Source organism: Rhinolophus hipposideros (genome assembly GCF_964194185.1).
Source record: "Rhinolophus hipposideros genome assembly, chromosome: 5".
In the NCBI taxonomy this organism is placed as follows: Eukaryota; Metazoa; Chordata; class Mammalia; order Chiroptera; family Rhinolophidae; genus Rhinolophus; species Rhinolophus hipposideros.
Window position 1 is genome coordinate 100,346,132 of NC_138051.1, and position 16,186 is coordinate 100,362,317.

At 38.9% G+C, this 16,186-nt stretch overlaps 1 protein-coding gene across 1 annotated transcript in view; it reads left to right on the forward strand.

Annotated features, from left to right (window-relative positions):
• The window catches only part of RCOR1 (REST corepressor 1), a 121,146-nt gene that overhangs the window by 67,353 nt on the left and 37,607 nt on the right, over positions 1-16,186 (forward strand). The window contains exon 3 of the mRNA XM_081049181.1: positions 8,579-8,662. Within this exon, the coding sequence (XP_080905307.1) occupies positions 8,579-8,662 (84 nt within the window). The remainder of the gene's footprint in view (positions 1-8,578; positions 8,663-16,186) is intronic.

Below are 16,186 nucleotides of genomic sequence, written 5' to 3' on the forward strand. Positions count from 1 at the left end.
GTTGCCATGTCTCCTTAGGCTCCTCTTGGCTGCGGCAGTTTAAGACTTTTCCTCATTTTTGATGACTTCAGCAGTTTGGAGGAGTACTAGTCAGGATTTGTGTAAAATGTTCTTCCACTGGGACTTGTCTGGTGTTTTTTCAATGGTTAGTTAGGATGAGAGTTTGGGGAGGAAGATGAGCGAGGTGAGGTGCCTACTGAGGGCATATCCTGTCAGCACGACCTCCCCACTGTGGGTGGGGACGGGCACCACCTGGCTGAGGTTGTATTTGTCAGCGGTCTCCACCCCACCCACGCGTAGCCCTTCCACACTGTCCTCTTTTGCAGGAAGTCACTACGCACAGTCCACTAAGGAGCGGGAGTCAGGGCCGACCTCTGGGAGGATATTAAGCATCGGAGTGGTTTGATCTGAATTGTAATAGGGCTGTGTGCTGGGGCTTGGTTAGCCTGGAACCTGTAAGACAAGGTGAGACCAGATGAAGGTCTGCACTTAAGGCCGTGAGAAAAGCTGAGGGGGCTCAGTGGGTTGGGGTTTGGGACGGTGGGCGATGGAGGAGGAGGAGACCAAGATGACGTGCAGGGATCTGGCGGCGCTCAATCAGGGCACGTCCTGTCAAGATGACTAACCACGGTTATGCTGCTTTCGTCAGCTGGCAGGGGTGGGGTTTGTCAGGTTTCTGATTGAATTTAGGAGAGCTTGCATGAAGTTCGAGTTTGTACGGGCCTTATAACATTCCTATGTTTATTGTAGATTTTAATAGCAAAGAGCTGGTAATTGGAAAAACTGCGCACTTAGTTATTCCAGCATAAACTTGTAGCATTTTAAAAAGGAAGAGCCTGAAGGAGAGGGAGCCAGACAAAGAGGTGTATACTTTGATTGTAGGAAGATACAAGTAAACACCAAAATTGCTTCTGATTTCTTTGTTTAATGGAGGACAGATGGTTGTCATTTGAAAATTCTTAAGCCTTTTTAAGTGTTAAAATACTTAATGGGATGATATTGTGAGGAGGAAACGTGTATTTATGTATATTCTGGCTTTTGATCTGTTTTTAGACTTCTGATAATTTATGGTGTCTCTGAAAAGTGGGCAGTGTACATACGGTTAATATAATGGACCCTGGAATCTACTGCTCAGGTCTGTCAGTTCTGTTGCTCTTAGGTGTGATGTGGGGCAAGTTACTTTCTCTGTGCCTTAATTTTCTCATCTGTAAAACGGGGATAGTGACAGTAGCGACCTCATAGAGTTGTTAGGAAGACTGAATGAGCTAATGCATGGAAAAGTACACAGGACCTAGTAAGTAGTAAACGTGTGTTAGTTATAACAGCAGTAGTAATATTATGCTAGTGCTCTTTAGGTTGATCTCCGTTTCTTTCTGAATGCCCAAAATCAGAAGCCCAAAATTTTGGAGTCACAAAATGATTTTTTCCACAAAATTTTTATCACAAAATGATAACATAAGGTTAAATTTATGGATGCTTAGCTTCTTGGGATGGAGTGACAGTATGGGTAGCCAGTGGGTACATTTAAGGATAAGAATTTATCAGTTTCTAAAACTTCATCCCTTTATTCTTTTCTTGATTAGTACCGATGAGTAGTCTATCCTACTCTATATTTGGAATTCTGTGTGTGTTTTTTTGTTTTTGATTTTGTTTTCAAACTTTAAGTTTTTTATTGGGGAATATTGGGGAACAGCATGTTTCTCTAGGACCCATCAGCTCCAAGTAATTGCCGCCCCTCCATGTGGATTTTTTTAATGGAGGTATCAGTATGAAATGACAGTCATATGGAGATAGAATTGAACTTTTCAAGCAAACAGCCATCTTATTTATGGGAGCTAGTTTAACATAATCTGATACTATGGAGATATAGTTATTAAGGTGGATATAATGACCAGAGCACTCTGTATATAGAGGGTTATAGCTTTTAAACTTCACTTTGTTATCAGGAACTTGATCAGGAAGGTAGTCATAGCTCATTATGCTATTACTGCTGTTTTCATACTTGTTCATTAAGCTTCTGGTAAGATGAAAACATTTAAGAGTTAGGATCGTGGAAAATGACATGTGTTGCTGAAACCTGTAATTGTCAGCATATCTGAACATGGCAAGGTTATCCTTTATGATTATGGTCAGAAAAGCATCGTTAGAGGGAAATGGCACACCATTTCAGTTCTGGCTGATCTTTCTCCCTGTCCTTCTCTCCGCGTTTATCCACTTGGCCATCCTCTTTCTTATCTTTCCTTATTGTTCTGGCTCAAGTCGTCCAGGGCATAGTGCGGACCCTGAGTGGTAGACCAAGCCCCTCCCCCTCCACTCTGCAGACTTAAAACAAAGAGAGCTTTTCAGGGTGTGGGGGAGATGTTCTGAGAGCAGGGGAATCGAGATGGATGGTTCCCATGCCGTGGAGGGACTTATAGTAACCGTTCTTTCCTTTCCAGTCACGTTGTTGGTTTTCAATGCCATGTAAAGCCATCGAGGCACCTGACCTTGCCCACTGCACACAGCGGCCTGATTTACCTTGCTTAGGGGGCTGCAGTGTGTCTGTATACCACTCATTTCACCTTTCTGTGCTTGTCTCTTCACATATAACCTGGGATGGTACTAATTGTCTCAGTCTGTGTGTGTGTAAGGATTAGATGGGTTAGTACATATGAAGAGTTTGGGCTGGGCCTTTTTAAACGTTGCTCCTAGTATGACCACCACTCTAAGAGAAAAGAGTAGAATGCATATATAACCGTACAAAAACAATCCTTTTGCTTAAATTCTTAAATTTTGGCATAATGTTTATAATATGTAATCTTTAATTTTCTAATAGATCTGGAATTGTATCCACTTTTCTGATTCCTAAAATTATTTGTACCTTCTCTTATTTTTCTTTATCAAATTCTGCAAAGATTAGTCTATTAGGTTTTTCGAGAGACCAGCTTTGGCTTTGTTATTAATCAGTGTTCCGTTTGGTTAATTAATTTCTGCTCTGTGTACCTTCCTTCTTTCCTTGGATTTATTCTGTTGTTCTTTCCATGTTCTTTTGTTGGATGCTTAGCAGAGTAATTTTTAGCCACTATAGTTTATTTTAAGCATTTACAGCTATAATTTTTTGGTAAGCATAACCTCTTCCATTGTTTCTCATAAGTTTGTAGTCTTTCAATTTTACGTAATTTTAACTTTTGTCAGGATTTCTTCCTTGACGCAGGATAATTGAAGAATATTTTATCATTTCTGAATGTATGGAGATTTATGATTTAGCTTTTAATTTCATTGTGGTTAGACAGTGTAATGTACCGAAGGTGCCAAAAAAATGTATACAAGTGGACACTTTGGTCAACGTTGCTCAAGCAGTAGTTCGCCGCAATCAGAAGTGTCTGGATGCTGATGGAAACCACTTTGAGCACCTCTTGTAATTGCAGAAGTCAACGTGACTTGTATTCATCTTTTGTTATCGGTATATATTGAGTATGACAATTTTAGTATAGTTTTCCTTTCTTAAAATGTGTATACATTTTGTTGGCACCCTTTGTATATGCTTCCTATTCTTTGGAATGTGTTTAGAAGTGCTTTATGGCCTTGTACATGGTCAGTTTTTGTAAATATTTTGTAAGTTTGAGAAGAATGTTCATACTCTTATTGATACAGCCTTCAAAAAAGTATGTCCAGTAAATAAAACTTGTTTGTGTTTAGATCTTTTAGTTTTTGTTTGGACTGTCAACAGATGTATTAATCTCGGTATGGTGATGTTTTTGTCAACATCCCATTTTTCCATCAATTTTTGCTTTGTTTATTTTGAGACTTCTTTGTTATGACCGTATAAAATTACAATTGTCTTGTCATTTTACTTTCTTTTATTCCACTCTTAAGTTTTTTTGTTGTGGTTTTGTTTGTTAAAGAGTCTTTCATTATTCTGCCTTCTACTGGTTTGGAAGTTTATATGTACTTTTTAGTAGCTATTTTTGAAATTTAGCTATACACACCTAATTTAACATCTAAAGTTAATCTTTAAACTTTAGAACAGTTTAGCTATGATCTACTATCCCTGAGTTACATGTTATTGTCCAGAGTTTTAGTTCTGTTCTTTTTCAAAACTCCTTCAATTGGACATATTTTTATTTTTTACAGGCAGCATTTACAAAATCTTGATTACCTGCGATTTCTTTTTTGCATATCAACCTTCCTTTCAGGATTTATTTTGTCCCTGAGCATATTCTTTAGAGTAGGTAAAATCACCCAAAGTTTTTGTTATTGTGAAAACATTGTCATTTTGCCCGTGTTCCTTGACCCAGGATAATTGAAGAATATTTTGTCATTTCTGAATGTATAGAGATTTATGATTTAGCTTTTAATTGCATTGTGGTTAGGCAGTGAATGTACCATTTGGTAGGCTACATTCTGAGATTTCCTCTCAGCACTTTAAAGATATTATTCCACTATATCTGGCTTCTATTGCTATTGGGAATTTTGCTGTCAGTCTGTCATTTATTTGTAGGTGATTTGTCTTTTTCTCCCGGCTTTTAAAATTTACACCAACCTTTACAGTAAAGGTCTTTTTTGAAGCTATAATTGACATGTAATAAAATGCACAGATCTTAAGGGTTGAGTGAGGTTTGACAGTTGTATCTACCTATGCAGCTGCCACCTCAAGGTAAAGAACATTTCTATCCCCTCAGATAGTTCTTTCATACCCCTTTCCAGTTAGCACCCCTTCTCTCCCACCCACATGAGCCACATAATAGGTTTCACTGTTCTTGGATTTCATGTTAATAGAATCATGTAGTATGTACTCTTTAGTATCTGGGATTTTCCCTCCTCTTTTTTTGTTTTTGAGAGTAATCCATGTTGTTGCTTATATCAGCAATTTGTTCCTTTTTATTTCTGTGTAGCATTCCTTTGTTAAATATGCCTCTATTTATTACTTCATTCTCCTGTTGATGGACCCTTGGATTGTTTCTAGTTTTTAGCTCTTATGAATAAGACCACTGTTAACATTATTTTTGTGGATAAACGTTTCATTTTTCTTGAGTAAATAAAATATAAGGGGTTGAATTGCTGGGTAATAAGATAGTTTTAAGCCCAACTTTATAAGAAATTATCTCACTGTTATTAAGACATCACTTTTTGTCGCTGCCATTCTTCAATTTTACTGTAATGAACCTGCGTGTGGTTTTCTTTTTAGTCATCTGCTCAGTGAATATACTTCCTGTGTCTGTGGATTTATGTATTTCATCATATCCATAAAGTTATTAGGTTTTATGGCATCAAATATTGCCTCCTCAAATCTGTATTCTTTCTCTGGGACCCTGATTAGACATGTTGATCTTACTTTTTCCATCCTCCATAATTCTTAACCTATCTTTTATATTTTTTGTCTTAACTGCGTTGTGAATAATGTTTTAGACTTACAACTCTTCAACTAAGCTATCCTGCTGCTTAATTCATCCATTGAGTTTTTTGTTTGGACAATTATAGGTTTCTATTTTTAAAGTACTGGCTGGTTCTTTTTCAAACCTCCCTGGTAATTTTTGATGATGTTTTGTTTGCTTACTCATTTTTGTGATTCCAACTTCAATTTTCTTAAACATTTCATACGTGTTTATACTTCTGTATTTGTTAATTACAACATCCAAAGTCTGGTATCTACAAACTCACTGACAGTGTTTTGTTGGAGTGCTTGCCATCTTTTGAATGTGAGCCCATGTTGGTTGATCTTTCTGTGGCAATCTGAGAGCCTAATCCTGCAGGAAAGTTAGCTCTTTTTTTCCTTCTGTTTGGCCAAGGAGAGCACAAAGAAGATAGTCTTGCTTTATAGTTACAGGTTTTTAAAGTTGCTTATTTGTTGCCCAAGTGTTTTGTGCCCTATATTTGTGATAACGGGCCTCACTATTTAGTGCCTCACTAAAATTTTAGTAAAATTAATTTACTAAAACTGTGTATGATTTTGCTTTCTTTACTGCCATCATAATGGATGTCCCTGTCAGAACTCTGAAGATATATTTAGTTTACCTTTTGTAAGTAATTTGTACAGTATTCCTGTTTTCAGGAAAAGAGCAACATAAGAGAGAAAATTATTATGAAATGATTCTTAAAGTTTTAAATGAATTTCCTTAATATTTTTTAAAAAGAAAAATAAGTACTATTTGAATGTATTCTTAGGATAAAAATCCAAACAATAAGGAAATATGAAGCGCAAAATCACAACTTCCATTTTTCTTCGCAGCCCAGTTCACCACTTCTTTCCTAGGAATTGTCCACTATTTAAATTTACAGCGTGGTTTGTCTTACCTACAGTTTGATATGTTTGCTTTTTAATTCATTTATTCATGAAGAAATACATCGGCTAAAAACAATTAAACCAAGTATTCTCACTTGCTTTTTATAACAGCTTTATTGAAATATAATTCACAAAACATACAATTCACTTGTTTAAAATGTACAATTCAATGGATTTTAGTATATTCACAGATTTGTGCACCTATCACTACAATCAATTTCAGGCCATTCTCATCATCCCGTAAAGAAACGCTATACCCATTAGCAGTCACTCCCCGTTTTTCCCAAGCACTCCACTCACACTCTGGCAACCACTAATCTACTTTCTGTGTCTATAGAGTTGCCTATTCTGGACATTTCATATAAATGGAATAATACAGTATGTTTTTGTGTGGCTGTTTCACTTAGCATAATGTTTTCAGGTTTCATTCATTCCGAGCGTTGATTGGTACTAAGTTCCTTTTTATGGCAGTAAAATATTCCATCATATGGATCTACTACATATACTATATATTCATCAGCTGGTGGACATGTGGCTTGTTTCCACCTTTTGGCTGTTATGAATAATGCTGTGGCAAACATTTGCGTACAAGTTTTTATGTGGACATAGGTTTTCATTTCTCAGGGCTGCACACCCAGAAATGAAATTGCTGGGTTATATGGTAATTCTACATTTAACCTTTTGAAGAACTGCTAGACTGTTTTTCCAAAGTGGCCACACCATTTTACATTCTCCTTCTAGTCAAATAATCCAATCCACAAGTGGGCAAAGGATCTGAATAGATATTTCTCCAGGGAACATATAAAAATGGCCAATAAGCATATCAAATATGCTCAACATCCTTAGTCATCAGAGAAATGCAAATCAAAACCACAGCGAGACACCACTTCACACCCACTGGCTAGAATCAAAAAGTCAGATAATAACAAATGTTGGAAAAGATGTGGAGAAATTGGAATCCTCGTATACTGCCAGTGGGAACATAAAAATGTAAGTGTAAATTGTTGCTTTAGTCCCAAACAGTTGGCAGACACAATATGTATTACAGAATGAGGAATAATTAATTCCAGGTTTTAGGGCAGAACAAAAAATACACTTGAAGAGTGTTTCCCTGAGCGTGGGACAAGATTATTTTAAATTGGAACACAAATACTTTATTAGGAAACATCAGATAACACAGTGAAGGCTTTCTATTTAATTCTTTTTCTTCATCTTTATTCATTTTAAACAAGTGTTTTTAAATTCTACACATAAAACTACAGAAAAATAGTATTTGCCTACCTACCACCCAGATTTGCATTAAGCAGGGGAGCATTACAGATAACAGCCAAAGCATGACAGCCCGTTCTTAGAGTGGCTGTTACTTGATTTTCCCCCCCTTTCTTCTGCCTCCCCCTACTCTGTTTCAAGCCGTTGTTTCTCAGTCTAGTCGTGTAGGACACAGCTCCCTGGCCCATGGTGGTATTATGAGCCTTGCGCTCCCCCTGGCTGAGGCCGTCAGTCACCAGTCGGCTGGGTGCCGGCCTCTCACGCTGGCTGCTGGCTGCTCCTGGCAGCACTCAGCAGCCTGAGGCAGCTCACACCAACCTCCAGCTGCTCATGGCAACCCAGCCCAGCTCCAGGGAGAGCCGTAGCTCACAATCTTAGCTGTAGAGGGCGTAGCTCACTGGCCCATGTGGGAATTGAACCAGCGACCTCTGTGTTAGGAGCACGGCGCTCCAACCACCTGAGCCACCGGGCCAGCCGAATCTTTGGATTCTTCTTGAGTCACTGAAAAGTTACTCTGGTGGAGAAGGGTAACGTATTCAAAGCACACTTGAAGGATTCATATTTTAAAAGAATCTTTGAGGAATGTGCCACATGTGGCTTCCTGTTTGGATGTCCCATATCTGAAAGCAGGGCATCATAGTGAATATTGCTTAAACCCTTGGGCACTGGAGCCATTCTGTCTGAGTTCAGTCCTGACTGCCTCCTTCTAGCTGAATGACCTGTTTAGTTTATTTACCTAACAAACAGGAATAATAATTGTACTTAACCTCATACATACCTGTTTGTTAAATAAGTAATAGTAAAGTAGGAAAAGACTTAGAAGTAGAAATGTATCCCCAGACTTCAGAGCCTCCTCTACCTTCACCCTCACCCTGTGAGGGTAAGTGTGCAGGTTCCACTGGTGCAGATTTCAGTAAAGGAAAGGTGATGTCGTCATGTTCTGAGGTTTAAAAGACCGGAGTGGTCTTGTTAATCATTACTTCTTCTGTTGGTTAAATTATAATAAGAATTTTTTTTTTTTTTTTTTTTTTTTTTATGTCTATCAAGCCAAATTAGCAAGACGCAGTCAAGAACGAGACAATCTGGGCATGCTGGTCTGGTCACCTAATCAGAATCTGTCAGAAGCAAAACGTAAGTTTTAGAGCACCTTTATTTTCCACCTTCTTATTAAATGCATAGCTTTAAATAAGCTTTTAGCTAAAAGTCCCTACATATGTTACCTTTATGTTACATTTTTTAAGTAAATAATTTCAAGAGTTTGAAAGTATGTATTTCTTTACTGTGGCTTGTCATAATGATTTAAAGATTGTAACCTATGGTTTCATAGTCTATTTTTTCAAAATGCTGTACAAGCTAATGCTGAAGTAACTAAGAAGAAGGGCTCAGAGTGGGAAAAAAAATTGTGATGCAGTGTATAACTTCCTCAGCTAGGAATTTATAGATTTATAAAGATGAAGAATTGAACAGCTTTCTGATTCGAAGGATTACAGCGGGCAGATACGTGTTCTTGGAATGGCATTCTGATACAAGACCTTCAGTCTAACTAAAAGTAAACTTTGGAATCGGCTATCTGTTTCATGTGTTTCAAATTTTATTAGGATGAATATTCTGAGCTACCTTGGATTTTTTTTGGGTGGTGGTAGGGGTCCTATAGTTATTACTAATATTCATTGTATTTTCAGTTTGCTTTTTCAGCTTTTTTGTCCCCTCTGCTCAAATGATACCGTGAAAGAATAACTTTATCTGATAAATTAATATAGTCTTTGCCATTTTCAGAGATTCTATTTTCTTCATAACTTGAAAGAGAAGAAAAACTAAATCCCCTTTTTGAGAATTTTTCAGTCGGGTCTATGAGTGGAATTAATGGGGATTTGTGCGCTTGGAAATCACATGGCAGATGTTTTTGGTATATGTGGTGTTTTTCTGGAGAAAAGGATGTCAGATTGTTAGTGAGGTCTTTGACAAGAAAAGCAAGTTCACAATTAATGTTCTAAAATGCGGCAGGGCTCAGACAAAGCCATCAGTGGAAAATGTTCCTCAGGAAACTGTTCAATGGTGAGTGAAGGCTGGAATGCTGAGGCTTTGATCAGGATTTCCCAAATGGTGATTTGCAGTCTTATAGTAGGTGTTAACAGATTTCCACTGCCAAATACGTGTGAGAGATGGTGTATGTTAAATATCCTCATCTTGTATATCCAATATCCGAATTAGCATTTTAAGATGCAGAGGACTCATACAGTAAAGAAACGTGTTTAATTTGGGCCGATTGGATCTCTTTTTGGGTGCAGTACCCTCGGTGGAACAAGGGAAATTCAGCTCCTCTGAGCAATGCTAAATCTAACAAGATAAAGCTGTCTCAGTATAACCTGACTTGAAGAGTGCCTTACCTCTGCCTGCACCAGGCTGCTGCTTGATGAGTTGTGGTGGAGAACAGGACAGCAGCAGCAGGAAGTGTGTCAGCGTTTCTGATGCCTTGACTGCGCTGGGAGGACCTCTAAAGTAGTTTCTGGTCCCCGCTTTGAGCACTTGAGTGACTTACAAAAGCAGTCTGTTCCCTTTGGAACATGTTGTTCTTTCTAACAGAGAGCTGAAAATCTGCCTGCCTGTAATTTTTAGAGCTGTATTTTCCTGAGCTCTGGTAAGTAAGTCTGTTTCCATGTGAAGCTTTTGGATGTTCAGTTATCCTACCTCCCCTACCATCCCTGTCCAAATTACATTGGTCTCGTTGTTTCAAGTGTTTTTTAAATTATTTTTTATTTTTCAATTACAGTTGACATACAATATTAGTTTCGGGTGTCCAATATAGTGATTAGACATTTACATAACTTACGAAGTGATCGCCCTAATAAATCTAGTACCCACCTGGCACCACACATAGGTATTACCATATTATTGACTATATTCCCTGTGCGGTACTTTATATCCCCATGACTACTGTGTAACAACCAATTTGTACTTCTTAATCCTTTCCCCTTTTTCACCCATAACCCAAATATCTATCCATCTGGCAGCCATCAAAATGTTTTCTGTATCAATGAGTTTTTTTCTGTCTTGTTTGTTCATTTATTTTGTTCTTTAGATTCCACATGTAAGTGAGATCATATGGTATTTGTCCTTCTCTGTCTGACTTGTTCCACTCAGCATAATAGCCTCTAAGTCCATCCATGTTGTTGGAGATGTCAAGATTTCATTTTTTATGGCTGAGCAACATTTCATAATATATATGTACCACCTCCTCTTTATCCATTCATCCTGATGGACACCCAGGCTGCCTCCACATCTTGGCCATTGTAAACAATGCTGCAATGAGCATACGGTTGCACACATCCCCTCGAAGTAGCATTTTGGGTTTCTTTGAATAAATACCTAGAAGTGGGATTACTGGGTCCTTCTTTGTCTCTTGTTATAGCCTTTGTTTTACAGCCTATTTTGTCTATTACTACCCAGCTTTATTTTTCATTTCTATTTTCATGAAATATCTTTTCCCCATCTCTTTACTTTCAGCCTGTGTGTGTCTTTTGATCTGAAATGAATCTCTTGCAGGCAGCATATGAAAGGGTCTTATCCATTCAGCCACCCTGTGTCTTTTAATTGGAGCATTTAATCCATTCACCTTTAAAGTAATTGTTGATAGTTATGTAGTTATTGCCATTTTATTCATATTTTTTAAACCTTTTTTTCTCCCTAAAGAAGTCCCATTAATTTCATGTAATACTGGTTTGGTGGTGATGAACTCCTTTAGCTTTTTCTTGTCTGGGAAGTTCTTTTATCTGTCCTTTGATTCTAAATGTTAGCTTTGCTGAGTAGTTTAATCTTGGTTGCTAACTGCTTTTCTCTTGCTGCTTTTAAGATCCTCTCTTTGTCTTTAACCTTTGGCATTTTAGTTATGATATGTTTTATGTGGGCCTGTTTGGGTTCATGCTCTTTGGGACTCTGCACTTCCTGGGCTTGTGTCTGTTTCTTTTGCCAGGTTAGGGAAGTCTTCTGTCATTATTTCTTCAAATAGGTTTTCAGTTCCTAGCTCTTTTTCTTCTCTTTCTGGTAGCCCGATGATGAGAATGTTGGTATGCTTGATGTTGTCCCAGAGGCCTGTTTTGTGCTAGCTTAGCCTCCAAATTGCTGATTTGGTCCTCTGTTTCATCTAATCTGTTGATTCCCTGTAGTGTATTCTTCATTTCAATTATTGTAGTCTTCATTTCTGGCTGATTCCTTTTTATGTTTTTTATCTCCATTTTTATGTTTCCTGTCTCTTTGTTGAAGTTCTCATTGAGATCACTGAGCATCCTTATAACCAGTGTTTGGAACTCTGTGTCAGGTAGATTGCTTGTCTCCATTTTGCTTAGTTCTTTATCTGGAACTTTGTTCTGATCTTTCATCTGGGGCACGTTTCCTTGTCTCCTCATTTTGGCTGCCTCCCTGTGGTTGTTACTATGTATTGGATAGAACTGCAAAGTCTCCCAGTGCTGGTAGAGTGGCCTTATGTAGTAGGTGTCCTGTGGGACCCAGTGTCACAGTCTCGTCACCTGAGCCGGGTGCTCCAGGTATGTCCCTCGTGTGGGCTGTGTGTGTCCTCCTGTAGCAGTTGAGCCTTGATTGCTGTTGGCACGTCAGTGGGAGAGATTGACCCACAGGCTGATTGGTTGTGAGGACTGGCCGTGACTACAGTGGAGAAGCTTTTGTGCAGGAGCTGATCCTACGGACTCACTTTACTGGGGCTCTGGTGCCTGCTGAATCTGCCCTTTGGGTGTGTCATTTGTGGAGTTGGTTAGGTGGTACTCTGGTGTGGTCTAAAGCTGGCCACTGGGTTTGTTGGTTCTGGGGCCTCTTGGGAAGAGCTCTGGTGCAGGCCAAGGTCAGCCAGAGCCCCTTGGTATGAGCTACAAAGTGATCTGCAGATGGTTGCCACATGTGCTGGGCTTGGAGGTGCCTGGGAGAGGCTAAGCTGTGAACCAAGGCCGGTTGCCACTAGTGTTGGGCTTAGGGCTGCTCAGCAAGAGGTACAGGGCACCCGAGGCCAAATGCTGCTTGTTTGGGGTTTATGAATCTTTGAGAGATTTTAGGAAAGTCCACAGCATGAGCAAAGGCAGGCCATTTGTACAGAAAAGGCACTGGAAGTGGTAGGCCTACAAGTTGGGTGGGGCAGGGTCTCAGGGAATCACCAGGGTGGAACTAATGGTGTTGGCTAAGTTGATGGAGACTCATATATATAACACCCGCCTGTTTCTGCAGGCTGGGTGTGGGGAAGGCTCAACAAAGGAACAGTGGTCTCTGCCAGCACTTCCGTCTTGGAGAAAGCCACTGTGCTGCCCCAGTGCTGGAGCTCAGAGCAAGTGAGTCCATCGCAAGTACATTCGTATGAAGTCCCTTTAAGAGGATTGCCTGGGACTCCAGCCACCCTCCGTCTCACTCAGCCACAATCTCCGCTTTCTCCTGGTTTTCACAGGCAGAATTATGGGGACTTCTCTTCCGGCATTGGAACCCTGGGCCAGGGTGCCTGGTATGGGGTTGGGACCCCTTGCTCCCCTAAGGGAGATCTCTGCATCTGAGATAGTCCTCCCAATTTTCAATTGCCTCACGTGGGTGTAGAACCAGCCTGTTCCATGTCTCCTCCTCCTACCAGTCTCAACATGGCTTCTTCTGTATGTCCTTGGTTATAGGACTTCTGTTCAGCTAGACTTCGGGCAATTCTCAGTGATGGTTCTGTAGTTTAGTTGTAATCATGAGCGTTTACCTTCTCCGCTATCTTGACCGGAAGTCCTCAAGTGTTTTTAGATGGTTTGATTTTGCTGTCTCTTTTCATCTCTGTTCTTCTGGATGTATTCCAGTTGGTCACAATGCTTATCTTAAATTATGGTGCCCAGGACTGAATATTCAGAATAGTGAGCATTTGTTGAGACTTTTATGCCAAGCACTGTACTAAAATACTTTGTGTTTCTATATCATTTAGTCTTCACAGTAACCCTAGAGGAAGTTTTTGTCGCCATTTTATAGATGGCATTCCATGGGCTTGCTGATTCTTCCCCTTGGTTTGTGCTCTAAACGCATCTCTCAGATTGAATTCATTAAATTTCAGTCACTTCTTTATTTTAGCCACTATCCTGTTATTACAGTTCAAGATTGTATTAGTGCCTCCTGCTGTTGTATTACCTGTTTACATCTTTGGAGTCAGAATTTAATTTCAATGTTATATTATTTTTGCTAGACCTCACAGTAAAGAGCAGAATGTGAAAAGTTAATAGGCTCCTAAACAATGGTAGTGCCTAAAATAAATTTGCACTTCTAATGTAAGCCCCGCCCATATTGGTTAAAACTTTAAACTTTAAAAACTAATCTAAAAGTATCATTTATATATTGTTGAAAGTTCAGAAGATACAGAAAAGCATAAAGAAACAGTTCACTCATTATTCCATTATCCAGAGAAAATGTAAACATTCTGCGATGTTTTTCCACTCCTTTTATCCCCCCGTGTGCATATTTACGTACATGAGATAATGGTATTTCTGTATATGAGGGTGTGTACAGTAAGTCCTCACTTAACGTCGACAGGTTCTTGGAAACTGTGACTTGAAGCCAAATGACAATGTTATAACAAAACCGGTTGTATCCTAGGCTAATTGATATAAACAAAAGTTGAGTTCGTATGGTCACAAAACCACTAAATTCTAAATGAAGCCCCAAAACATTTCTAATACTCAACATTGAAATAAATGTGAGCTATACAGACACTTAAGCCAGATCAATAAAAACAAGTAAGTATAAGCTTATTCCAGGTCAGGGTCACAGTCGGCTGCAGCCAGTGGCTGGCAGCTCAGGGCACAAGGCGGGACCACCCTGGACAGGACACCCTTCCATCACAGGGCCATTCACACCCCCACCCACTCACACTGGGACAGTGTAGACACGCCATTCACTCACGGGCACATCTCGTGATGTGGGAGGAAACCAGAGTCCCGGCAAAAACCCACGCAGACCTGGGGAGACATGCACACTCCACAGACAGGGGCCCTGGCCTGGAATCAGTTTTTTTCTTTTTCCTCATCAATATTATAACAAAAAGGCTGTGTGTGTATTGTCCTCCTGAACTTTGACCTAAGCATTTCCCACATTGTTAAAACCCCTTGTACACATTTTAAATAACCGTACAACATAACCGTACAATATTCTGTCATATGGATATATCAGTGTGTTGAACCATTCTTGTATTGAAAGTTTAAGTTGTTTCTAATTTGTTGCTTTTTTGAAAGAAGGCTGTTGTGAAGAACTGAACCATAGAGCTTTGTCGTCTTTTTTTGTTTTGTTTTTTGTTGTTTTTTCTTTAGTGTTTTCTTAGGCCGCGTCCCTAGGAATGGAATTGTGGATTGACAGGAATTTGCTAACCTACTCAAGCGTTAATGTCGTTCCTCTCAGTAGGCACCAATTTGTGCAGTGCTGGGAATCATACCCCTTGACTAGTAGTCTAATCACAGGCCTTAAAATGTAATTATAGGGTTAATACAAACAAGCATGCACAATTTGTTCTCTTTGCCTTCTGTCATTTCTCCCAGCATGTAGGCAAAAAAGAAGTATTTTCCGCTTGACTTTCTTTTATTTTGAAAGCCTGTGAAAGTGTTGGTTGCCCAACATTGGTTCTGACTTTATGTAGAAAGAGGAGATTTGGAACATGTATGGATTCCTAGCAGATGTATCTCCCCCACGTGTAGGAATGTCTGTAGGTCCGTGGCTTTTCCTGTGTTGGTTTTTCTTAAGTAGCTGTTTATAGCTCCGCCTCTTAGGGTTTCTGCAAGTTTACAACATTATTTTGTGGTTGTAAAAATGAATGCTGTTGTAGTAATTTCCAACAATACAGAATGTATAATGTAGACAGTTAAAGCCCTCTTATATTCACTATTTACAATATATATGCTTTTTAAAATATTTATATATATTAATAAATATTAAAACTTTTTTACCACAAAATATGAGCTGTTCAGCAATTTGCTCTTATCAGTATATGTGGGACTGTTTTCTAACTCAGTACAATTACAATTTACAATTTGTGAACTTCAAAATTTACAAATTGTAAAATATAATTTTGTAAAATATACAATTTACAATTAGCTAGTTTTTAACCAGTATGAGTGTATCATTATTTAGTCTTTTATTTTTTTAAAAACAAAATTCCCTGTTGGTGCATATTTGAAATCTTTCAGTTCTTTCTTTTTAAACTCTATGGTGAGTGTTCTTATATCTTTAGGATAAATCTCTAGTTCCTAGGTCAAGGGGCAAATATATTATTTCATTTTATTTATTTATTTTAAAAAATAGAGTTAATTTTTTAGAGCAGTTTGTGGTTCACAGTCAAGTTGAGCAGAAAGTAGAGATTTCCCACATATGAGGTCTGATCAAGCAATGCAGTGAATATTTAAATAAAAAACATTATTACAGTAAAAGACACATTGCCATTAATCCCCCTCAAAATACTCCCCCCTCGCTTTGAGCACACTTATTCACCAGATCTGGCACCGTGTGACTTCTGGCTCTTCCCCAAAGTCCACATGAGCATGAAAGGTAAACGTTTTGAATCGATTCAGGACATCGAGGCAGCCACGACAGCGCAACTAAAGACACCTGCAAAAGAGGACTTCCAGAGCTGCTTCAGAGAGTGGCAGGAATGAT